The sequence below is a fragment of the Suillus discolor genome (assembly GCF_016758755.1).
Source record: "Suillus discolor strain FC423 chromosome Unknown F5147scaffold_81, whole genome shotgun sequence".
Taxonomy (NCBI): domain Eukaryota; kingdom Fungi; phylum Basidiomycota; class Agaricomycetes; order Boletales; family Suillaceae; genus Suillus; species Suillus discolor.
The window spans coordinates 122,652-147,231 of NW_024541328.1; the positions used below are offsets into that span (position 1 = coordinate 122,652).

At 46.2% G+C, this 24,580-nt stretch overlaps 7 protein-coding genes across 7 annotated transcripts; all 7 read right to left on the reverse strand.

The window, feature by feature from the left end:
- Window positions 1-1,148: 1,148 nt before the first annotated feature.
- On the reverse strand, window positions 1,149-4,388 carry F5147DRAFT_779132 (WD40-repeat-containing domain protein; the record flags this gene model as incomplete). The annotated part of the gene is made up of 8 exons (XM_041442248.1): window positions 1,149-1,175; window positions 1,241-1,302; window positions 1,366-1,479; window positions 2,435-2,597; window positions 2,649-3,005; window positions 3,065-3,151; window positions 3,201-3,317; window positions 3,369-4,388. The coding sequence occupies 8 exons, from the start codon at window positions 4,386-4,388 to the stop codon at window positions 1,149-1,151; spliced, it is 1,947 nt and encodes a 648-aa protein (XP_041287402.1).
- Window positions 4,389-6,048: 1,660 nt separating this feature from the next.
- F5147DRAFT_585191 (uncharacterized protein) lies at window positions 6,049-6,611 on the reverse strand (the record flags this gene model as incomplete). The annotated part of the gene is made up of 3 exons (XM_041431845.1): window positions 6,049-6,150; window positions 6,202-6,294; window positions 6,351-6,611. Coding segments are annotated over 3 exons (456 nt in total), but the record flags the coding sequence as incomplete, so codon positions are not given.
- Window positions 6,612-11,001: 4,390 nt separating this feature from the next.
- On the reverse strand, window positions 11,002-13,287 carry F5147DRAFT_657281 (uncharacterized protein; the record flags this gene model as incomplete). The annotated part of the gene is made up of 9 exons (XM_041434243.1): window positions 11,002-11,142; window positions 11,203-11,345; window positions 11,489-12,117; window positions 12,253-12,362; window positions 12,417-12,644; window positions 12,702-12,935; window positions 12,991-13,062; window positions 13,120-13,178; window positions 13,242-13,287. The coding sequence occupies 9 exons, from the start codon at window positions 13,285-13,287 to the stop codon at window positions 11,002-11,004; spliced, it is 1,662 nt and encodes a 553-aa protein (XP_041287404.1).
- A 1,495-nt stretch (window positions 13,288-14,782) lies between these two features.
- On the reverse strand, window positions 14,783-15,424 carry F5147DRAFT_657282 (uncharacterized protein; the record flags this gene model as incomplete). The annotated part of the gene is made up of 1 exon (XM_041434244.1): window positions 14,783-15,424. One exon carries the CDS (start codon window positions 15,422-15,424, stop codon window positions 14,783-14,785), a length of 642 nt encoding a protein of 213 aa, XP_041287405.1.
- A 48-nt stretch (window positions 15,425-15,472) lies between these two features.
- F5147DRAFT_585201 (uncharacterized protein) lies at window positions 15,473-15,625 on the reverse strand (the record flags this gene model as incomplete). The annotated part of the gene is made up of 1 exon (XM_041431847.1): window positions 15,473-15,625. A coding segment is annotated over one exon (153 nt), but the record flags the coding sequence as incomplete, so codon positions are not given.
- Window positions 15,626-20,177: 4,552 nt separating this feature from the next.
- On the reverse strand, window positions 20,178-21,287 carry F5147DRAFT_585171 (uncharacterized protein; the record flags this gene model as incomplete). The annotated part of the gene is made up of 2 exons (XM_041431844.1): window positions 20,178-21,064; window positions 21,110-21,287. 2 exons carry the CDS (start codon window positions 21,285-21,287, stop codon window positions 20,178-20,180), a joined length of 1,065 nt encoding a protein of 354 aa, XP_041287407.1.
- Window positions 21,288-21,741: 454 nt separating this feature from the next.
- Window positions 21,742-23,893, reverse strand: F5147DRAFT_779138 (uncharacterized protein; the record flags this gene model as incomplete). Its single annotated transcript, XM_041442249.1, has 6 exons — window positions 21,742-22,197; window positions 22,245-22,694; window positions 22,743-23,254; window positions 23,308-23,646; window positions 23,692-23,723; window positions 23,781-23,893. The coding sequence occupies 6 exons, from the start codon at window positions 23,891-23,893 to the stop codon at window positions 21,742-21,744; spliced, it is 1,902 nt and encodes a 633-aa protein (XP_041287408.1).
- Between the last annotated feature and the right edge of the window lie 687 nt (window positions 23,894-24,580).

The following is a 24,580-nucleotide window of genomic DNA, read 5'->3' on the forward strand; positions in this document are numbered from 1 at the left end:
CAAGTATAAAATCAACGCGGTTGAATTGAAAAAAACCTCAGAGACGAACATCTCCTGTTGTAGTGAGTAGCCCTCCCGCACTACACTATGCGCATTTCATTAAACCGACACGTAATAGCTCTTCTAAGGCTTCTTCATAGCAACTTCCCGCACATTGCACAATCAGTCTTCTGTCGGTATGTGGTTTCCTCACAAGGTCACATCAGCTGATGCATAATTATACCAGATATCAATGATAACCATGAAGCTCTTTCGAATCGTCTACACCATATTCCTTACTGCTTCCAGTGCCGCTGCCAGTGCCACTAGGCGGATGACAGCATCGCCTCCTTTAATAACCTGCGAAGGCCTATGCGTTTCCTCTAAACAATCTTTGGACTGCATAGAAAGGACATCACCTTACTATACGCAGGCTGGGTGCTGGCAGTGCTGTGGCCAAACTGGTTGAATCTTCTGTCATTTTTGCTCTCAAGATGTATTGATCTGCACAGCAGACAGCGCCGCTACAATTCACCACTATAAAGAGACCGATATGTACAATCAATCCCTGGCTAGCTATTGAGTTCACAGCACGAGAAATCGTTTGAGCACGGTGGATCTGTGCCATCTGTGCACAATATAAACTACTGTCGACAAATTGGCATCTCACTAACGCCAACCAAGTGCGAGAGGAAATCCAAGGCTGTAGAGATCTCCGAGTCAGATAACGAGCTTGGACCTTCAAGCTTCAAGCGCCAGGCAGATCGACTCTCACTTCCGGCCGTGCTCGTTCGTACTTCTTCTTATTGCTAAATCGCCCTGTCGTTCCGAATCCCACTGCACGCACACACCAGCCACGTCATCCAAGCCAGGAACTCCATGTGTCCACTCAATCGCCATGGATATTTCTCATGGTGGTATGGAATACACAACGAGCTCAAGCGTGATAAGACAAAGGTGGTCTGGCCACCTGTGATTGAGTTGGTTGAGAGAGACGGAAAATTTAGGAGAAAATAAGTCACTGGTGACGCCAGAAAGTGGCTAGTTTATACTGGTTCTCTTCCCCCGCTGGTTCCATAATATCGAGGTCGTGCATCAGGTTTTTTGAAATGTCACTACCCGAATCGAACAAGGAACTTGAAATGAGGACGAAGGTGTCGTCATCTGTATTAGACATGATTTGAGGTCTTGTTGAGCTTTATAGACAGTCTAGATGTGCAGAATTGTGAGAGGATATCAACTGTAACAACTGGAGACCTACCTTGGTGTTGCAGATCAAAGCGTCAAGATTCGAAGGAGGCGAGACAGTACGCAGAGTGTTGCCTATGAACAAAAAAGGAAATGACTATTGATCAAACAAGTGGTAGTGCCGGACATTTGAGCTACTGCGTGGGTCTGCAACGAGTCCAAGTGGACTAAAGACATTCATCTCGCAATGGTGCTTGGTGGCGCTGCATTTATCCTGTGCCAGGAGGGGCACTGGTGAAAGAGATAGCAAGACTGCCAAGGATACGTGGTCAGTGTGAGTGCTGTGTCCAACAACCAAGGGACAGCGCGAACCTAGAACGGAGCAATGATGCAATTCAAAATGCAGCGCTGCCACCTGCAAGAATTTCTTCATATTTCAAAATAGATTTGAGGGTGATGACGCTGCGACTCAATTCAGACACTTCCATTTTTTCTGATTAGCATTCAAAGGATCACTCAACTAAGCAAAGGTGCGAACCTAGAGTGAAACTTAACTCTGCGAAACAACTCTGCAACCTGCTCAAAATGCAGCGCCATCGCCTGACAGGATTTCCTTATGTTTCAGTCGAGGAAAACAAGGCCAGGCAATGGCGCTGTAGCTCCAATTTTAGGTGCTCCCAAAGGGAAAGGAACATTGATGTTCTAGGGAGAATATTAACAACGTTCGAAGGGCATCTAAGTGAAGGTACGAACCTAGAGTGAAGCCCCGAAGAGCAATTATGTTATCTGTTCGAAAAGCAGCGACACCAACTGTGAGTAATACTTTTAAACAATCCTCTACAGGGTGCTGTAGCTTGGATGAACGCCTAATATCACGGGTGACAGATAATGGACTGCTCTTGGTATGGAGCATACTAACGGTGCAATATGTTCAAAGTGCTGACAACGTACGTTCACAATCTTCCTGCGGTGGGACCTTGCGGCCTTTGGTGCAGAAGGACACTCGTTTGTTTAAAGGCGAAAACGTCGAATATCAAAAATCTCGCATAGATAACGAATCATGACGAGGAAAGTAGATTGATGATGTGCTGAAAGGCATAGCGAAAGAAATATAAGTGCAGAATCACTGGAAAAGGTGAGACAGTTGAGTATATGCTACAACGCTAGCTGTATCAATGACTATTAACGTGTGATGGAGATACACAGCAGAGAAACAGCACGATCTGGGTCCACCATTGGATGAGTAGTGACTGTGCGACTGCTGTACCTGCTGTGGCAGTGCTAGCACCTGGAACAGGAGGTTTCGCGGGTCCCGAGGCATCGGTAGGCTGACTGTGCGATGACGACGCCTGGGGTTGGCCATATGATTGGGTTTGCTCATATGCTCGTTTTGCTTTCATGAAATTTGGCCCCCGAGCGACAACCAAAGACTGAACAGAAATTATTAAACCAAAGCGATGAGGTACTCAAGAGAAGCATACCTGCTTGTCCCGTATTGGAGCCACTTCGACAACATGAGGACGGCTTGAGCGTTGCGGTTCGATTTTCTCGTTGGTGTGGGGTTGAGAGCGGAAATGTGAGGACAACCGACTGAAAAGTGCATCTGGACGCAAACTGAAAGGCGTTGTGGTATGAGGTTCGGCTTCTTCATCAGTTCTGGGCCGAGGTCGAGGTAAAAATGAGGAAAGGCGAGCTAGGAGCACATGCGGATCTAACCGCGAAGGCGTGGAGGGTTCCGGAAGTTCAGTCGCTTCACCATTTTTGTGTCGAAAGCGGTGGAGGAGCGATGAAAGGAGTGCATTTACGGAGGAATGAGGGTGTGTACCAATTGGAGAGGACTGCCAGTGAGAGCAGAGGTCTAGATAAGAACTAAGCAATAAAAATACTGATTACGTACATTAACATCGGCTTCCATGCCGTCAAAAAACGTTGGTGAGAGCTCATTGACACCACCAAACTGGTCAGAATATTGCGTAGCATCAGCCTGGAATGTTGCTGTTATAATGAATGAGGATTGTAAACACGGAACGTACTTCCAAAAACGACTTGCTATCGAGCGAAGAGGGCAGTGTGTGCTGTATGTCTGAACCGCCTTGAGATGTGTTGTGTTCGAGTCCACCCAACTGGTCGGGATATTGCGTAACATCAGCCTGAAATATTACTGTTATAATGGTGAGAAGGATTGGAAACACGGCACGTACTTCCAAAAATGACTTGCCATCGAGCAAAGAGCGGAATATGCGCTGTATTCTTGAATTATTTTTGGATAGTAGGTTTTCAGGGCCAGCTTCTTTCAAGTTGAGGATGGCATGAACGTCCCATACGTACACGTTCTTGTTTTCGCAAGCAGTGACTAGCGTCTTTCCATCAGGGGAAAGGGCTGCAGAGCGCAAACCCCATTTGTGCTGTAGGGGTGGTCCGACTGGGCGTTTGGTCTGAGGATCCCATAAACGCACTGTTTTATCCCATGATGCACTTGCAAGGAGGCGGGTGCCCCAGTGAGATAAGGAGATGGCGAAGACAACGTCACTGTGACCGTCTTCAAGCGTGGCAATCTGCTGCCAAGTGGCAGTGTCGAATATCCTAATCGGGCTATATGAACTGCAGAGAAGCTTGCTTCCATCCGACGTCCATGCCAAGCCGAAAGCCCAGCTGTGTGTTTCAGATGTTTCAAGTGTCTTGAGACGTTCGCCTGTCTTCGCATTCCAGATATGCACAGCGCTCTCCTTATAACCGCTCGTCGCAAGTTTTGAAGAGTCAGGCGAGTACATCACCGCATACACCCAATCATGCCCGGTCTCGATTGTCAGGACAGTTTTGCTGCTGTCAACATCCCAGACTCTTGTCGTCCCATCCCAGGATCCACTCGCTAGTCGCTCGCCATCTGCACTCCAGCACAATGCACACACAACATTGGTGTGTCCCATCCATTTTGCAATGACCTTTTTTGTTTTGACGTCCCACAACCTCACTTTCCCGTCCTCGCTTCCGCTTGCAATTGTCTTTCCATTTGGAGACAGTGCTATAGACCGCACTGCATTATTCCCGTCCCGCCAGTCCTCACCTATCTGTACGCCGCTCTCTAAGCTCCATAGTCGGAGTGAGCCGTCCAACGAACATGTTACGATGTGTCGTCCGCCCTGCAAGTGTACGATACCGCTTATCCAGTCGGTATGGCCTCGCATTGTATGACGTGGCGTTTTACTAGCAGAGGAAGACATGCTCCGCGCTCAGAATCTCAAACTACGGAAAATCGTAGACTCTGTACGAGAGAAGTCTGCCGAGATCTTTGAATGATAATCTGGCAGTGGCAAAGTTTGCTAATGAGTGCAGGCCTATCTCCTTTCAATTTGATGCTTATCAGCACCACGCAAACCATTGCTCACGAGACAGCGTGCTTACAGGATTCAATCCTCACTTACGAGACAGTGTATGAATGTGCAGCAAAATCCGAGAACGCGCAAAGGATCTTAGTGGGTATCCGAAGTTACTAGTAAGCAAGTGGTCAGCTCTAAACGGCCGAAGAGTCAAGAGCATCACTCACGAAAAACGACGTTCATGCCAGCCCAGTGCTCTACTACCAGTGATCAATGGGTGTTCGGTTGGGAGTTGAGGGCAGTCGTTCGTTCAGGTCGTTTTAAGCTGTGTCCCATGCGGTGCCCTGATGTTTGCTGTGGGACAGCTTCATTGCTGTGTAGATGAAGCGCACAGGTCTGCGGCCGGTGCTACGTGCTGTGCATCTAAGGAGTACGCTCATGCTTTTAACAAATATTTGACAACGTCTTGTGCTCCCTCTCCACTCCGCACATTCATTCCAGCCTATGTTCGAACTATAGCATACACTGAATGCAATAATGACATCTTAATTAGGTACGAGAATGTATCGCAAGCTGATACGATCACGCAGATAGTCCGAATGCTTATCTATATACATGGATGCTTAACCTCTACTCGCTTATAGATGTTGATCAACATGAGTAATAGTCACGGTGGAAAAAATGTGCAGAACTTTCTTGGCTGAAGCTCGAACGTCTCAGTAGCGGAGTCATGGAATGTCACATGCACGTCACACTGCGTCAAGACTCAAAATAGCTATGTCTTTTTCACTTGACACCTGAGACACAGCCAAATATGGCTCCACAACATGTCCTACTCAAATTTGGGGACAAATTATTGATATTTACAAGGCTGTGTTTGCACTAAAGATCTAAGACCAGAGTCGGAAAATGTTCACAATTAGTTGTGGTCAAATATTCGTGATCAAATGGTGAATATGTGTGGGTAAAAATGTTAAATATGTGGACAAGGGCTGATATATTGTTAGATTCTTAGCCAGATAAAGGACATGTTACGTCTGTGATTCATTTGCAGACATAATAGTAAATTTCAGATATGTCGAGTGATCAAATATGTACTATATTTTAACTCTGTTCCACATTTGATGAGACAATAGACATTGACTATGTTCGGTGAGAAGTGCTAAGAGATATGCTGAACATGTGCATGAATATGTCGAGAGCCTTATTTTAGCCACAATTTTAGAACTGCACTTAGACCATATGAGTGCCCCACTAGGCGGGGCACTCAGTACCGTATTTACAGGGCACTTGGGACACTTAAGCGGAGAACTCACAACCTTGCTACAAAAATCAATGCTATTTACATTAACATAGCGGCGCGCGCCAATCCTGACTTGCCAAATGGTTCACAGGGTCAATTCAGACAAAAAGACCCAAGGTATCAGAGACAACTGTGATGGGTTTCTTCTGGAAGATGAAATCGAGGCTTCAGTTCAGAATTAAAAGGCTCGGCCGTAGAAGTTATGAAATGAAACTAAATGGAAGGGAGGCCAAGATTTGGTTTGCCATTCTCCGATTACATTTAGTTCGCGCAAGTACTGCTATTCTTAAGATAGACCCGCAAGAAATCTGACACTACCCAATCATCTTTATAGTCTTTGAGAACAGGATAGCGGCTCTTTGCCTGGTGAAGTAAGTAAACATTAACTCGAGACAAGGAGTAATCAGTATTCACCTCTGAAAAAACTAATTGCAATTTTGGAACCAACTGCATTTTCCAGGACCTTCGCACATTGAGGTGCTCGCGAGCTAAATGGATGACGAAACTCTACAAAGTAGGTGTTAGTAGGCACCCACATGAAACACAGCATAGTAGACACATACACGAACTTCATCGTACTCTGATAATGACCACCCTAATTTCTCTTGCAAGTTGTAGCCTCCTTGGTTAAGACGGCTGACTTCACCTCGAGGTTTCAGAATCTTGAGAGGAGGGAATAATGTCAAAGGAGCTGGTAAGCCTGGCATTGTGGGGGGAATTGAATTGACTTCTCGCGGAAAGACTTTATGCAGCGTTAACATGGGAGGGTCCAGTGGGCGTTCTGGAGGAAATTCACAATGCATGGTAAGAGGCACAAAATGGCGATTATATCACCAGTGTGAGCAAACTTTGGGCATGGGCAGGCTGGGGGGTAGGTTAGATGGGTGCAAGAAGGGTCACACAAAAAGCAAAGTAATTTGGGGCATATATGTTAGATATCAGACATTACTACTCGATGACGTCAAAGTGTGACACAGACAACGGCAACGATGGAAACGAAAGAACAACACCAAGAATACATAGACAAAACTCAAAACTGTAAAGCGAAAGGTTAAATACAAGGAGCAGAATACAAGGAGCACAATGCTGAGAATACATAGACAACTCAAAACTGTAAAACGAAAGGTTGAATACAAGGAGCACAACAATGTGACAAAACCGTAAAGCAAAAACAACAGCTACCTGAAAGATCATGACTCCAGCATTCATTACAAAAAGGTGTTTGACATATTGACGTTTTTCTTTCTCCATATCTCAACTTGCACCCCTTGTTAGGATTTACTTCGTGAGCATTTATTATTCAAATCCTAAATGAAACACTAACCGGCACCAAGAATCTAGCTCAGGGAAAAAAACTATCAATGGCACAGGCTGCCGATGACGAGGATCTTGCCAGGAAGATTTTCAGGATAACCTTGGAAGATGATACAGTAAAAGATGATACCTATGTGCGCAGTATCGCCCTGGGCATGTCACAGATGAAACTCGCAGACCAGGATGTCAATTCTAGAAAGCATTCAGGTCAGCATGAAGAAGAAGCATGGAGAGACTATCACGTACTATATCTTCTCGACTGCGAAGCCCACAACCGTGTCCATGCAGTGACGAATGTCATAGACAAGCTAGATACAACTGGTGATGATGAAACACTGGCGGCACTCTTGGAAGAACATGCCTGGATGGAGAAGACATTGAGGGAGGTGATGAACACGAACATTGGAACTGATGCCTGTAATGAGCAATTTCGCCATGCACATCTCCAGCTGTTGCAGGAAACTAAAGAGGCTGCGGAAAGCGTCATGCGTGTAATTGCACATAGGACCGCACAGAATCCCAATTCAAAAGACGACGCATCAGAGACTATTGAAACAGGTCAGGAGTACGTACTTACACAGAGCACATCATTTAACCATTAGCAGACTGCCACTTGGAAAGATTCAGCAATGCTAAGCCTGCCCTACTCCTCGCCATGTTCATTGCACTGGTCTTGAATTTCCTGGGCCATGTTACCCGGCCATGGTGTAATGCAGTTCTGGAACTCTTGAATCTTCTCCTAAAGACCATGCTCGGTAACGCCTCAGAAGGATATGATGGGTCGAAGGGATACATTCCTTGTGATATCCGTTCTGTATGGAAGAAGTTTGATCTGGAAGTTGTTACAAAAACCTTCTCCACCTGCGCCAGATGCTCATGCACTTACCTGCCGAACGCAGAGAAAAAGTCACCAGCCATGAGGAAGAAGTCGGGTTACCCTGAGCGCTGTTCCTACAAGAAGTACCGTGGAAGCAAGCCATGCAGGCAATTGCTGGTGAAACGTACGAAGGAGAGTGGTCAAGTATTGTACGTACCCGTGCGCCCATACGTTGTACAAGACTTCAACTCTTTTCTCGCCGGCCTACTGAGCCGTCCTGGCATGGAAGAGGCCATGGACCGGGGGACGATGGTCAGCAATGATTTGCAGATATGGGACATCAAGGATGGCACAGCAATTGGAGAGATTCTGGGTTCTGATGGGAAGCCCTTCATCGATGGATTGAAGAGGACCGATCTCAGGTTAGCGTGGAGTCTCTCGGTGGATTGGTTCAACCCTTATGGAAATAAAACCTCGGGTAAGAAGAAGTCTATCGGGTCCATCGCGATGGGACTGCTGAACCTCCCACCGAGCCTCCGGTACAAAGCCGAAAATATGTACTTAGTCGGCATCATCCCAGGGCCCAGAGAGCTGGCTCTCAATGAGATAAATCATTTCCTTCGTCTGGTAGTCGATTTCTTCCTGCCATCCTGGAAAGATGGGACGTGGTTCACAAAGACAGTCAAGCACGCAACAGGAAGGCTGTCCCAATCTGTCATTGCTGTCGCAGTCAACGATTTGCCCATGGCTCGTAAAATAGCAGGCTGCGCGGGCCCAACTGCAAACCAAATGTGTGGATTGTGCTGGCTCATGAAGTCAAATATTGCAAACTTTGACTGTGAAAGATGGACGCGACGTACACTCGAGGAACATAAAGCGGCTGCCGAAAAGTGGAAAAATGCCGAGACGAAGGTGAATCGCGACAAGATATTCAAGCAATATGGGGTGAGATGGTCAGAACTTTTACGGCTGCCATACTGGGATCCAACGAGGTTCATCGTAATCGATGGCATGCATAATCTATTCTTGGGATTGGTTCAACACCACTTCAGAGACTTGATCATGATAGACAAGCAAGCGAACAAGGAGCTCAGGAAGGGCAACCCTAGACCTGTCGATTCGAAAGAATTAGAGAAGGGCAGACAAACTTTAATGTCAAACCCTACTGTGTCTGCAATGACCCGCCTGCGTGTCGCGGTCCTGGAAGCGCTAGTCCAGGAATATGGGGTGCAGTTGTCCAATAGAACACATCCTAGGAAAAAAGATATGATTGAAGCGTTGCTAGTGAGTTAACGGTTTGAGGTGGAACACTGAATCATCTGACGAGTCCAAAGTCTGCACTCCCAGTATGTGTCCCTATGGATGTCGAGATTGGGGAGAATGAGCTGCGTCCTTGTGATCAGGCGTTCATTACTGATGAATTGATAGAGGAGTATGCCGCACAAGTGCATACAACTGAACTGAGCAGATCAGCCGAAGTCTTGGTAAATAGGGAGATCAACGATATTCAGGAAATGTTGGGAAGGGTCCGGAGACCATCGTGGCACTGTGGCCCACCAAAAAACTTAGGGGACGCGGAACACGGCAAACTTAAGGCAGAACAATGTAAATCATCAATTGAATTTGACTTACCAGTGGCCCTTATGCATTTGTGGGGATCAGGACGTGTGGCTGATGGCGCAGAGCACAGATCTCAAAGGCAGAAGTTGGTTCACAGCATGATGCTGCTTGCGACTGCGATCCACTGGGGAACTTCACATGTGACGTCACCTCATCACGCTCAGCAATACACCATGTATATGAAGGTGTACCTCGAGTGCATTCAAGAGATATTTCCGCACCATTCGTGGTGCCCCAATCATCATGCAGCTCTACACATTCGCGAGTTCCTCTTGAGATATGGTCCTATGCACGGTTGGTGGATGTTCCCGTTTGAGAGGATCATCGGTGTGTTGCAAAAAACAAACACGAACTACAAGATAGGTGAGCATATGTTCCAAGAATAAAGACATGAACAGTATAAACAACATAACAGGAGAACTAGAGAAGACAATGTTGGAGACGTTCTGCGCGGCCACGAACGTTAAAGCTATGATGCAGAATCCTATGGGACCTGTCATTCTCAATGAAGCAATGGAAATTTTGGGTCAATACTGTGACCCATTCACAGGAGGCGAGAAAACTAACATGAATATCCTATCCACGGTCGGACAAAATGCCAGTTCTCATCAGGATATACATGTCCTCAAGACCCCTGTTCCCAATGGTCTTGAGAAAGCATGGCAAATTGCAGAAACTCACCTATGTCAAGGGCGTCCTTACGCTAGAAGCAAGCGTCTTATTTTATACAAGCACTTGAATGTTTTGGGCGTGCAGTACTCCAGTCACGCCTGGTCAAATGAAGACTCAAATGTGTTCTTCCAGCGGACACTTCAAGAATTTGTGCCTGGCGTGATCGAGTACATTTTTTCCACAGGGGAGGAAGATCAGCAAACATACTATTTTGCATTGCGGCATAACATACCTCTAGCGGCAGAACACCAAGATCCTTTCCAAGCATACGGGGACTTTGGTGCACAGCTCTGGAGTTCTACCCAGAGCCAACATCTCGACATTGTTCCAGTAGGCACTAGTCGCATTTGCCACTCAATATCAATGAAATGGGGGGAAACCAATGTTGTGGTGAAACCTTTGAACCGGGTAAGTCCTAGGGCATGGTTTAGACAATCATGATGACTGACACTTCTCAGGATTTCGGCGTTGTATGTCCATAAGCCAATGTGTAGTACAAAGCATGAAGTACCTTGATCATAGGCTATGTTAATAATACATCGAAGCAACAGAAAGAGAAACACGCACAAAGCTTCATGTAGTGAATGAAACTCAGCCTGGGAAATTCTGTGCTTGCTGGCTATTCCCGATATTCAGACGCAGTACATTCTAGAGTAAACTAGGTGGGTATTTGAGTGGGTATAATCATCAGCAGTAAAGGAATACACTAAATGGGTATTTGAGTGGGTACAAGGATCATCAGCAGTAGAGGAAGACAGTACGCCTGGAGTGGTATGACATAGATATAGATGTTACATAAAATGGCCAATGTCCAAACAATAAGGATTTTCTGGATGACGATAAGCAGCCTCCAACTCCTGCCGCTCAGATGCTGTCATGTCTCCAGGCCTGAGAAAACCTTCTCGACGTGCTGGAAGGCTTGTAGCCAAGGACTGCACCCGACCTTGAAATGACATTAGCTTAACGTGAAAGGCATCATGTGAAGCGCTCACCAAAGGGTGTCGATCTGAATATTTGTACCAGTGTGGTAGAAATATAGTGAGATTCTTGACCGGAATAGTTCGATATTCGCCCAATGAGACATCGAAACTTTGAGAAATCAATGATCCGTCGTAAAAGCTGAGTCGCAGGTGATCTATGAAGATAAATTGTTGGGTAATATTGATTATTGCCGATAAGTAATTGGGAGTGGATGTCAGAAAGTGGCTATCCAGCTCCAAGTCGAGGTTTTGAATACGTAGAGGCAAACGAACCTTGTCTAATAGTAACAAAATGTACCAGTGCGGTCCAGCGACAGAGCGCAAGCTATGTATGGGAATGCGGGAGTGGTCACATTTTGCGTAAGGTCCATGCCATCAAGAGAAACAATCTCCGGACGCATACTGTAAAGCCAGAGCTGGTGAATTCCATGCCGTGTCAAGAACTCGACGAGCGCAGTGGCAGGGCACTCGACGTCAATAGACAAAAAACGAAGGTGTGGGAAGTGAATGTCACGCATTAACACCGTCCACTGGAGAACGCTCAATGAAGAGCTCTGCAAGGACGAGAGGGTAAGTGCGACCATAGATCGGGAGAAAAATATTGGGGAGTTGGCATGGAAAATGTGAAAGTTATTTGTGATGGCAAGATCCGGAGCAGCAACAAAATCAGGAAGAGTCAGTGGAGGGTATGCAAGGTGAGACGCCCACTGATCCAAGAACCGAAGACTCTTGCAGCCCGAGTCTCGGATGGACTGAAAAAGAGGCGCAAAATCTCCCAGCATCTCGCCATCTTTCACAATGGAGACAAATAAGGATGAATTGCTTCCCAATAACTCTATGAAGCTCGAGAGCGCCTGAAGGTGGCGATCATCCACATTGAGGAGATTGCATCGCAGATACTTTGGCGCACGAAATAAAGTTGAGCGCCTGTACAGGAGAAGGGTGAAACACGCTTGTGTGCTGATGTGCAGGCAGGTATCATCAAATGATAAGCCTATGGAGCGGAGGTAAAGAGGAGCAGCTAACTCCCGAGAGAGACAAGATACCTGCGCGATGACTCACAGATCCTGAGTTGGCATGTCTTCCAGAATTTTTAAAACAAGTTCATTGGGAAATGGCCAACATGAGGGCAGTGGTTGGACAGTTGAAACCTCTGTTCTTAGTGACAGAACCTGTTAAAAAATATGATGAGATAAGTTTGGCTATGAGGTATCTAGCGCACTCACGATTTGGTCGGCAATTACAGACAAGCGGGACCAAGAGAGCCTCTTAGGCATTAAAGGAGAAGATCCGCTGGGCACATCAGAGGCTTTGCATTTTACCCTCCCCTTATCCTGCTCCAGAAAATTCTCTGACATCTGCTTTTCGGCTCTTACAGATGGCTTTGTGATACTGGCGATGTCGAGCCCTTCATGAGCCCTTGAGAAATGGCCTAGAGGACCTTCTTCCTGAGCCTATGAAACGCAACGAGATTTAAACAACATATATGGAAAATGAACTGGGTGACCTACACTTAGGTCTTTGATTGCATACATGCGGACCAGAGTGCGTTTCTTAGGGATCGAGGATTTCGAAAAGCCACATACAAACGACAGTGTCTGGGCCTGTCGAAGATCTGAGTGGATTGGATCCTGCAAAGATTGATTTTTTCCATTCCAGAACGCAGATGTATGCCTCTTGTGAGTGGGCCGCTCATAATCGTCAAGAAAGTGATCTACAGCCTTTCGCGTCGAAGGAACGTACTCCTGCAGAATGATTAGTTATTGAGTGATACGCAATGAGATCTTGAATTGAACATACCTCCAGGGAGTGCACCGATGAGAGGCAGTCCAGTGACATTAGAGAATCTGTATTCTCAATGCCTAACAAAATCTGCAGAAAAATTCTTGTATCAAAGGATTGCAAAACATGTCATACAGGAGGTATTACCTTCGCGCGGGTTTGACTTTGACGGATACCCATGACAGAATGAGGTTTATGAAGAATAGCTGCAATGTAGTATCCAATTTATATGATCAGCGCCGTCCTGTAAAAATGGCAAACTCGCTCACTTGTTCCAATACCAATCTGTCTTATTGTGATTTGTCCAGGATGCATTGCACAGCGCAATGACTGCATTGGAGGGTGCGTGCCTTCTCTTTATTGTGAACAACTGAGTAGATCATAAATTGACGATTCATTCGATGGAAGTCTTGCTACCAGACTCACGTAGTAGAACAACAATCAATAGACTAACCGTTTAGGAGCATTAGAAATACTAAACATAATTAATCAACATTCGGGATGACAATAGGGTTGATATATGGTTCATTGACTTGCAAATACAGTAGAAACTTACTTATGAACGTTGTAACGGACAACATACAAGATGAAATACTAGCATCGCGACAAACAACAGGAGTCTCGACTACACTCCAACACAAATACACTAAAAGTGCCATAACTACTACTGAGTGCGTGGTGGAAAAAAAAACAGAGTCGGTCGGGTCTATAGAGGATTAAATAGTGAACTGGAAATTGCCGGAAGGTGCTGACAAAGTTGGTTGACCGGCAACAGCCTGAGTTCCATTCATTACTTAAGCTTCAAATGTTCGCTTTGTTTCTAGTTTTTCTCGTGATCTCAGCTTATAGATACGTAGTAATATAGGACCAACAATCCCCGACCTATGGAGTAGACAGGGTTTTGTCGGCGAGGCACATGTACATTTTTGCGCATCAGTCTTATAATTACCAGCCTCTCGCATGTATTTTCTCTTTTGTCCTATTTATAAGTCCCCTCTTGTACCTGGTTACAGTTGGCTCTCTCCTACAGTAAGTGTTGTATGCGCTGTGCTGCGGTCTCTGTGGGGCAGTGTCTGTGAGGCTATGCTGTCCAGCCCTCACAAACCCTCCGTTCCACCCTACCATTTGTATTGACGAAGATAACCCGAAGAACTAATGATCACAAGTTTGAACACCTTTGTCACGTTCGATCCGCCAAGGCACTGTCAGCGCTTTCAAACGGCTTAGTGCGAAATGTTCTCTGACTCACCCGCTAAACGTGGTCGCATAAGCAGGTCAGAAGGGAAACTGCGATTTACAGTCCAGCTTGAGCGTGCTGGATTGAAAGAGAATGTGATGCGAGGCAGGCAATGTCACTCTCTCCTGTGAGGAATCTGAACCTCGATGAATCTGCAATGAAGAGTGCTGATGCAGACCGGACTTTCGAGAGCGTGATGTCACTGAGACACTCGAAGTGCTGTTTGCAACAGAGAAAGGAAAAGACAACAGAGAACGTAGTACAGGCTCATCTCTTATTGTAATTTACGCTAGAAAACGTCGGAAGGTGAACGGACCTCTTGTAATATATAGAATAGAATGAATGCTTTTAAGTTATCCGAGTGGGGTATCGCATTTGGGGCGATTTTTCTATCCAGGCTGTAACTTATATGCGCCTTACTGTTGCAGCAATCAATGTTGCGTGGGTCAGTCATGAATCATTATTGATACACAATGCAACAGAGAATGTAAGGGAGTATTCAAAAAGTATCGTGAGGCTAAAACATAACACAAGATACCACCAAACCAAGTGCAAGGCAATATGTCCGTATGGCTAGTTATCCCCAACTCTACGTCTCTTGCTAGATGTCGTTGATTCTACCTGTGAAGGACATAGCAACTTCGTGAAGACAAGGAATTTTGCGTGGAACTTCCCGTTGGAGGTGAGAATTTGTTCCACAGGAGGATCTTGAGGCCAGCCTTCTAATTGAAGGTGAAAATTATACACGTCGATGATTTTGTCGTGCAACTTCAAGATCTCCATGTCCATCTTCAATTTGTAAGCAGGATTCGCCTTCAAGAGGTTCATGATGAAGGTCATGTTAGTGGTGTCTGTCTTCTCCATGTGCTCGCATGTTTGATCATAAGCATCCTGCTGCTCCCGAGTGACCACAATGTACCAAGGCGCGAAGAGCTCGGTAATTGCAAGAATGAGCCTGTTGAGCGGTTTGCGGTCGATAAACACATCACCCCTAAGTTGTGTTCTTGAGTTGAGAAAAGCCGATTTAGTAGATGATCCAACCCCTTCCAATTCATCAACTTCGAAGACCTGCTTCATGAGTAATGACCATGCAGGGGCAGTCAAGCATGTCTCTGTCCATAGTAAGGCAACCCATAGAACGACATAGAGACTAGACTCTAGGTCATCCTCGACATCATGTGTGGCGTCTTTATTTTCGACCAGGTGGGCAGACATGAATTGTCAGGTTCCCTTAGTGACAACAGATTCAACAGATTTAGTATACTAACAAGCTTTGGTACGGAATGAATGAACTGTACACGTTACTTGCCGAGCACCCTTGATGTCGATTAACTTTGATAAATCCCAATCAATGAGAATGCCCTTGCCGTCGTGGATGACAATGTTTCCTGCACTGAGGTCTCGATGCAATATGCCTGCCTTGTGATATGCGTCCTTGTGAGCTGTAGCTAGTGATGTGCGGGCCTGGCTCGGCCTGAAAGCCCCGACTTGTGATCGGCTTTTGGGGGCTTGGGCTTTGCAAAACCTCAGGCCGAGCCGTGGGCCAAAGCCGCGGCTCGGCTTGGGCTCAATGACGGCTTTCAAAAACAAAATGACTCGAAATTCAATATAAGTAGTGCTCGAGTCCTACAGTACTTCGTCGTCGTCCGCTGAATCAACATCAGACTCTTCCTCCTCCAAAATCAGTGTATCCCACCCCTCATCATCTGCTGGCTCGACTTCTAACCCGCCAGTCCCATGTTTGGAATCTTCACTTTCTTCTGTAAGGGATGAGGGACCAGGCTCCCGGAATATAAGTTCGTTACGAAGAGAACACTTTACGCATTGTAGAGCCTCGACGATGTCTCCTTTCAGCCGATTACGCCGCTTGGTGATTGTGATGCCTCCTTGTGAGAAAGCTCGCTCACTCGAGACAGATGCTGCCATAATGGATAAGTAATCCCTTGCCAGCGAAGCCCACACTGGATACCTTAGGGCATTGATCTTAAAACAATAGTCAGCATCAAGTGAGTAGCGAGTGAAAGTGACTTACACCCCACCACTGAATAGTGGTCATACCTGCCGAGGGAGCGGCCTCATCAAGTACTAGTATGGTAGAGTATGTTAGAGTCAGAATGATTGGAATAGAAAATGACGAACACATGGCAATAACATAGGCAGCGGTGTCTGTAGTTTTCTCATAATATTCATCTAGCTTCTCTGCTGCTGCCTTGAGTGCGCCGGCAAACCGAATATACTTGGGCCTTTCCGCTCGTGAAGACCATGATTTGTGAAGTGTCTCCAGTGCAGGAATTGCAAGATGGAGAGTTGATCCTCGATCGGACGAGGAAGCTTGCTGTGCCACGTCGGCATATGAAAGAAGGTCCGTGAACTGGCCAACCCGTGTCCACTCCGCAGATGTCAATTGCAGAAAGTCGATTTTGGCATGCTTCAATAAATTTTGCTCTTGGCGTCCCATTTCACACATGAACATATCGACATGCTGTAATGGCAAGTCAGAGTAGGAACAAAAAGGTGTGGTGGTGTATCATACCTGCTTGTTGCAATTGGCACGATTAAGCATAATGTAAGTCGAAGACCAGCGGACCTTCATATCAATTAGTAGTTGTGTTGGCAAAGAGACACCTGCTTTCGTCTGAACAGTTCTATATAGCTCTTTCCGTTTCACCGAGGAACGTTCTTTGACACAGATACTGCGGACCAGACCAATCTCGTCACGATTGACCCTCTGAGCTAGATCCGGTTCGTGAGCATGCGGGTTATGGGGGTCGTAGTGGGGTGCCTTGCTATAGGTACTGATGAGTCGTTGCGTGCCGAGATTAATAACATGCGCTAAACAACTGTCAGGGTTGTTAGCAGTTCCATCAACCAAATTGAAAAGACTTACTTTATCTTGCGTTGACGCCACGGGAAATCTTTGTGGTACTTCGCCTCATACAACTTCAAGAATTCCTGCAGCATGGTACTATTGTTTGCTGCATTGTTGCATGCAACGTGGCCGATCTAGGTCGAGATATAAGCACAGTCATTGAGGAGGTGGAATTTTTACTGACTTTGTGTGCGACACTGACACGATCAAGCACCTTGAATAATGCACCCCCTAGGTGCTGGCCATTATGGGCATTATTGAGCTGAGTAAAGCCAAGTAATGCATTCCCAGGTACCCATTGCATCGGATCGTTTTCTTCGATCCAGTGTCCAGTGACAGCAAAATAACCATCCGAGTTATCGGCCTGCCACACGTCACATGTGATATTGATTGCACCACTGACGGATTGGCTCTAAAATCGTGTCAGATAAGAGCAGATACTGTGAAGAATGGTACATACATTCAATTTCTTCTTGAGTTTGGTCAAATGGTTCTTGAAAACACGTATGATTTCAGCACGCATGGCCTTTCGGCCTGGAATCTTGACACCCTGTGTAGCACACGAGGCAACATCTATCATTTCTTTGAACTTAGGGTGCTCAAGAGCCTGTATGGGCTAAATTCTGTTAGTTTACAGCTGACAATATCAATATGAATGAGTCTTACCTGATCTGTGGTGACAAGCCACTCAATTGCAGCTTTTCTAAAATTCTGGTGGGTGTAAGGGATGTCACACTCCGACAATTTGCGCTCAGTCAAGTGCGCATCAATCATTTGCTGTGCTTGTGCGGCTTTCTTTTTCTTGGCTGCGATGTCACCCGGCAATTTAGATGTGAAGGCGTTGGCCTTGGCCCATGTACGGTATTTTCCCTATGGACATTTAGATCTAGTACATCAACAAATAAATAAATGAGAACATACAGCGAATTTGGCTTCTGCATGACGGCGGAGGGTTGATGTCTCGTTTACAATGGTACATTGAGCCCTAAAATATGTAGTGTTAGTGATGTAAAGACATATGCAAATGATGTGACAACGTACGGACAAACTTTGCACTTTCGATGTTTTTTGACCTTGCCGTTAGTGTGAGTGCACTCCAACGGTTGACTGAAGAATTGGTCGATGTCGCGAGTTTTATCCTCGCATGTGGGAGATTCATCGATGATGGGCTGGACATCAATATCTGCAAGAATACCGTCTTCGTCAACATCTTCTTGAGCTTTAGCAGCTTTCTTGCGACGGACTCGTTTGCCTGACGACACTAGGTCAGGAAGGTACATTATCTTGCAGATAGACTTACACTTTGGATTCGTCCGTGCATCTTCGTGTTCATCATCACCGGATATCTCATCTTCATTGATTTCTTCGACACGTGCCCTTTTGCTGGTGGTTTCAGGTGCGGTGGTGTCGACATTCGGTGCAGGAGCAGACGGGATGGGTGCTTGTGGTGGTTCGGTGGCCAGAGGATGGGTGTCATCGGTGGTGCGCTTCAATGCCTCTGCAGCACGAAAGGCATTGATGGCTCTTGTTTGAGAAGGGAGAGCTGCCTTCTCAGAGTGCTCCAGGAGTGCAGTGGTCAGTTTGACTTTGCGCACTGGACACACTACACGTGGCTCATTGTCACTGTCTGTATGGACCATTCCGACCATTAGATTTTTTCAAGTTAGAGCAAGGGTAGCGACGTACCAGTACCATAGCCATGAATACCTTTTATCCCACTACAAAGGATCAATATCGTGATGAAAAAGTATACTTCGAACACAAAGCAACATGAGATAGAGTAACATCGACGGTGCGAAGCACAAAGATGGGCAACTCACCTGGGTTTCTGACATATGAAGTGTTTGTTGGATTTGCGGAAGAGACTAGAGTAGTAATGGTTAGACAGATTTAGATATAGTAAATAAACTCGTACCTGATGTCCGGATGTCCACGGAAGTCTGTAACAGACGATTCGACTCCCTAAAGTAAGGACACATGGATGTCAATGATGGATGCACAGGGACTAAAGCCGCGGCCTGAGCCGCCGGCTCAGGCTTCTCAACATGTCAAGCCGGGCCCTGGGCCGTGGTCAGGCCCTGACTTGGGCCCGGCTCGGCTCAGCCTAATCAGGCTCGGCTTGGGCCGGCCCACAGCCTGAAGCCGGGCCGTGCACATCACTAGCTGTAGCAATATGAATATAATACGTTTTGGGAGGTGTGGTGGCAAAAATATGTACCAATCAATGAATCGCGAACGGCTGTGACGAGCTGGTGAGAGCTTTCAAATTCACACAACTGCTTGCCCACAATGTTGAGGATGAGGCGATAATGAATGTGTGGAATGATCGCGTCGTGTGAACACGCTGTTACGACAAGCGGTCGTGTGCGACTAGGATAGTTCTAACAGCGACAACCACGACAGTGGTACCGAGTGCTGAGAGTCGTCGGCCTTTACAGACAAGCAAAGGTTGCGTACTCGAACGTAGCTCGTGGTGGTTAACGAGGGGTTACGCTGAGATGATAGCAGAGGCTACAGACAGTGAGAGGCGTCACTGAAGGTACGAGTCGATGTCGAGCAGGTAGCTTTAGCGGGACAAGGAGTTCAGGGGAAAACCTAGTTGATTAGACTAGTTCTGGGTAGTACCTAGTAAGATTAAAGTAAGGAACGTCTACTTGTAATCTTCGACCTTATATAAGGCTACTCTATCGTATCTAAGCTCAGCCTAAAGCTGGGTTCTAATATGCTTATCTACATGAGTCAGAGATAGCGTCCATGAGGCGGGCTTCTATCGTAGATAGCGTCCATGCGGTACGCTTCCATCAGAGATAGGATCCACGTGGTATCCTTCTATCAGTACATGAGGCAACACGAGGCTTGCCTTCTATCTTGATAACATAAATAGGTCTTCTAGACCTATGTCGTCATGTCCATGTCACGTGCGGTCCAGACCGCTGACTAAGCCGGCAGTTGCCGCTTATCATCTATCATCTATCGTCTTCATCGTCTATAGAGCTGGTGAGACTCCTCTATCTTCTATAGCCGTGCGGGTGGCAGAGGGCTGTCTGCCGGCGGGGGACTGGTGCCATGTTACTGTAACACACGCCCAGACAGCATCTGCTAACTTGTGAGTCTGCGGGGTTTGTTGAGGGATAGAGGGTACGTCGTGACATGCAATGCACGATGCAATGTTGGAAACATTGTTTTTTTTAATATTTTGTATGTCTCGCCTTCTGGTAGGACATCGGCGATTGCGACCCACCAAGAGTCTTTGAACATGACAACTCTGTCATTGTCAATATCGTACGCAGGACATGCACGTGTACATCGGCCAATAGGGGATTGACCGACTGGTGAAGGCGCAGGAAAAACCAAGGTAACCGAGCCAGTGTTATCGATATCAGGGACAGCCACCTTCAACATGCATCTAGTAGCGGAAAGGCCTAACTGCAATCTTGCAAGGCGAGATTCCTCGGCACTAGCAAGCGTTACCGAAGTGTCGACACCACGCAATGCAGGCGATGCTTGTACGTAACGATGGAAAAAATCAGCTAGATGTGGCTCTTCATTGTAGTTGATGGCGGAAGAAACTGTAGCTCCCTCCCTATCCCATCTTATGATATGAGCTTGATCGTATACGATCAGAATGGAGAATGCGTGAGTATGGTATTGTGCGCCAAGCTGGGCTGTGGTATAACTCGTTATCTGTCCCAATGTGTCCATGGCCTTGTCGGTTTCAGATATGAAGTGCGCTGTAGTACTTGGGCCACTTGCAGGCGTATAGAATGGAGTATGATGGGGATCCCACTTGAATTCAATAATCACTTCCGCGGCAGAGATATCGCAGGAGGATTGTCTAGCGCGGGGTGGCAAGGCTCCATCGGCATAAACGCAGATGTCTGGTTTGATTTGAAATGTGAATAATTTGCAATTTGTTGTGTCTGGATGGTTGTGGGTGTCGATAAACGATAGACCAGGAGCAAAAGATGACATGGTGTTAATCTGCACTCGGAGTCAGACTAGCAGCGATCTTAATATCATGTTTAAAGCACTTACAAATGGTTCATAAGCTTTCGTCTCCTGGAGAGCAGAGAGTGTGCTCTCGAACGCACCATCAGAGAAGGAGGTTAAAGGTTCATGATCCGGGATCGCTGAAGGCGATAGGAACTCCTTGAGAAATTGTTCCACCGGCATTGGACCAACCAAATATCCCTTCATCTCCTTGCCCATGGCGTTGAGAGTGGTATCTCGGCAGCGTGTATTGGTCGTGAAAGGTTGCATCATAGAACAGCTACATTTGATGGGTGTGTCGCCCGTAGGGAGAAATGGGTGCAAGTCCTGTGACTGTGCTAGTGTCCATAGCGGCAGCTCGAGCGTCCTTAGTTCTGCAGCAGTGGTGTCGCTGTCAGTTGGCTTGGCAGACACCTGTAAAACGGGTATAGGGAACATGATATTTGCATATTTATTTATTAATACAAATGTTGGTATGATGAAATGGGTATGATATACAGATGAGAAGTGAGAAAAGAGAACCGAAAACAACATTCGGAGGCTTATATAGTGAATACAATGAATGGAACTCAGCTGGACATTCCCACAATCCATTTTCCGGTATTTGTCCACGATGTAAGTGGGGTGGGAGTACGTATGGTCTAACAGATATCATATCAAGATACATTGTAGTTTATGGGCGTTTTTGAGAACCATAGGGCTCCAACGTTGGAAGGATCAATGGCTTGCGAGCCCCTAAGAGAGCATGGGCACTGGTTGAATTAGCTTTATACCAGTGGTCATTATACCAGTTGCGTGGAAGCCATTGGATGGCAATGGAATTTTGAGCCGTGCGTTTCGGCTCCAAGATACGTGGAAGGGACGAGTTTCCGATTGGAATGGTCATATTTTCTTCATGAGTTGCTGGAGCATATGACTCCACAGCATGGAGTAAGTGAGTGATGTCGGGATTGAGCCATGGAAGGCCTACTCGCCTTATTACCTTTGGTGTCACCCCAATTGGCATGTCCGTTTCATCCCCACTAACACCATCAACATCTAACCAATTGATAATATGTTTGATGGTATCCCAAGTATCAGGGTTGCGGTGTCGGTTTTGTGCCACTATCTTTATACGTCTCTCGAGAGTCTACAAAGGCATTCAGATGATACCAGGATAAAAGACTATCTGCCTACCCCATGTTTTCGAGTATTACACCTATCTAAGCACTGACTTCGCTCGTTGCATGCTGACAATTGACGGGATGCATGATTCATCTCGTCGAGATTGAGATAGTCACTTATCTGCGCATGTTGTCGACATTGGTATTGAGTTCTGCGTAGCTTGTCGATGCACAATGAATGCAAATTGTCGAGACTTGTGGCTTCCGCATGGAAAAGAACTTGCACATAGCTGCCATTCCTGATCTTTGCTTGAAAGTCTACGACTATGAGGTTGATTATTTCTGTGTTCCATAAAGACTTCTTTAGTGAGTCGCTCCAGTCGATGAAGAGGTCTTGTAGGGTGGGACAGCAGTCGTGATTGTGATTGAAGGCTTGAATTGTTTCGATTGGAGGAGATTGAGGCAGCGAGCCGTCTTTACCCTTTAGTAGCCTCTTCTCTTGTAAATAGCTGCGGAATGCGAGCTGATATAATTTGTTACCATGGTTGAATCAAAATGTTGACACACGTACATGCAAATGATTCTTTGGGCCTCTCTTACTGGGGCGCTTCCGGCAGGGACAAGGTGTCAAATTGTCATTGCTGTCACTTGCTTGAGTATCTGACGAAGAATCCTCCTTATGAGTACGACGCTGGAGACCAATGGGGGCGTTTCTCATATTGTCTGATAGCCGTTCAACCATGGAAGGAATCATGGCATCGATAGCTTGCTTCAGAGTCGGTGTCAACACGTTATGAGACAGTTCGAGGAGGCGCTGTGTAACAAGGCGGTCAAGATGACTTTCAATGGCAGAGGGCATTATAAAATGTCTTGCTGGTGAAGGAGTTTGGAGTGGGGGATCTGTGGATCTGAAATTGACGATGGGACTTGTGTCCATCGCGGGGGCGATACTGACAGCTCGAGGTTGGATTGGAGGTGTGACATGGTTGGTGTCAGTTTGGTGCAGATGTTCATATGCCATCGAAATGTCGTGTTCCCCACCACTAGATGGAGGCATAGTCAACATCTGCTGATGCCCAGTACCTGTAATGACGCATTAGTGTGAAACGTCGTAGGACACGTGCTTTGACACTGACCAAAATATGAAGTACTGGCACAACCTGACATATTGGGACTTCTTGAATGACTGCTGCCTCTGTGGGATGGCACTTCAACCACCCAATTCAATGCTTGATGACTCCTACGATCTACACTCAATCCAACATGAGGGACATCTGACCGACCAGCCGGTGTTTGACTCAAAACTGCAACAGAAGTAGGGGGTGGAAACTGAGGGGCTGGCAGCATGGGCTGAGGCGCCGGGTGCATGTGCTGAGGCACTGCATCGATAGATGAAGAGGGGTGAGATGTTGTAAGTACCGCATTCATAGCACGAGGGCGGAATCGGATATAAGGTAAGTACGTTGGTGTACTTTCTTGAAGTCTGTCAATATGATCTCAATGTTCTGGTAAGAGCGGACCTTGAGCCGATGGTGAGTTCCGTGACGTGAAACTACAAGGGAAATGATGTTAGTAGGAGTAGAGGCATGACTGAAATTTGAGAGCGCACTTTCGCATAACAGAGCCCAGCCTATGGAGTGCTGACACAAGTTCGCCAGGCGAAGGTTCCAAGGATGGTCCCCCTAGAGGACCAGTTAGAGAAGTATCGTTGGGCAAAGACATGAGAAGGTATGTGTAGGGGACATCCTGTCAGATATATGACTTAAAGTTGGACATCTAGACAACAATCATCATTGTCAAACCGGTCAACATATGGCACTACGGGCACTCACAAATCTGTGTCTTTCATATTTTGGTTATTCAGCCTACCCTTGGTTACTGCGCTTATTATGATTTAATAGGAGTAAATACTGTGAGATGGTTGTATCGTATGTATCGTAGATCAGCACTATTGTAAATCTACGATACTACAACTTGAATGGCTATTGTACATTACATACATAGTAATAGTATGTAGTCATGCAGTAGTACAATGAAAGAAAAGAGATCAGCGTAACAGCATTTTGAGGCTTAAATAGTGAATGAAACTCAATGAAACTCAGCCTGGGAAAATCAACCACAGATCTGGCGCAGACCAGATAGACTTTGAGCCCCTTGTAACGATATAACAAGTACATAGTAGATCTAATTTATTTGAATAAACATTGACAATATCCAACTCTGAGTATGCCTCTCTGCAGATAATCCAAAGATAAAAGGGCGAAACCGAGAGCGAAACTGAAGAATGCTACGGCAAGCAAAAATGTTGTCGCTTGCACAAGCCAGGTGTATGGTGGCTATAAAGAGCATGAAACTAGGAGCGCCATGGATGACTTAATGAATACCTGTTGTAAAGTAATCGGTCTGATG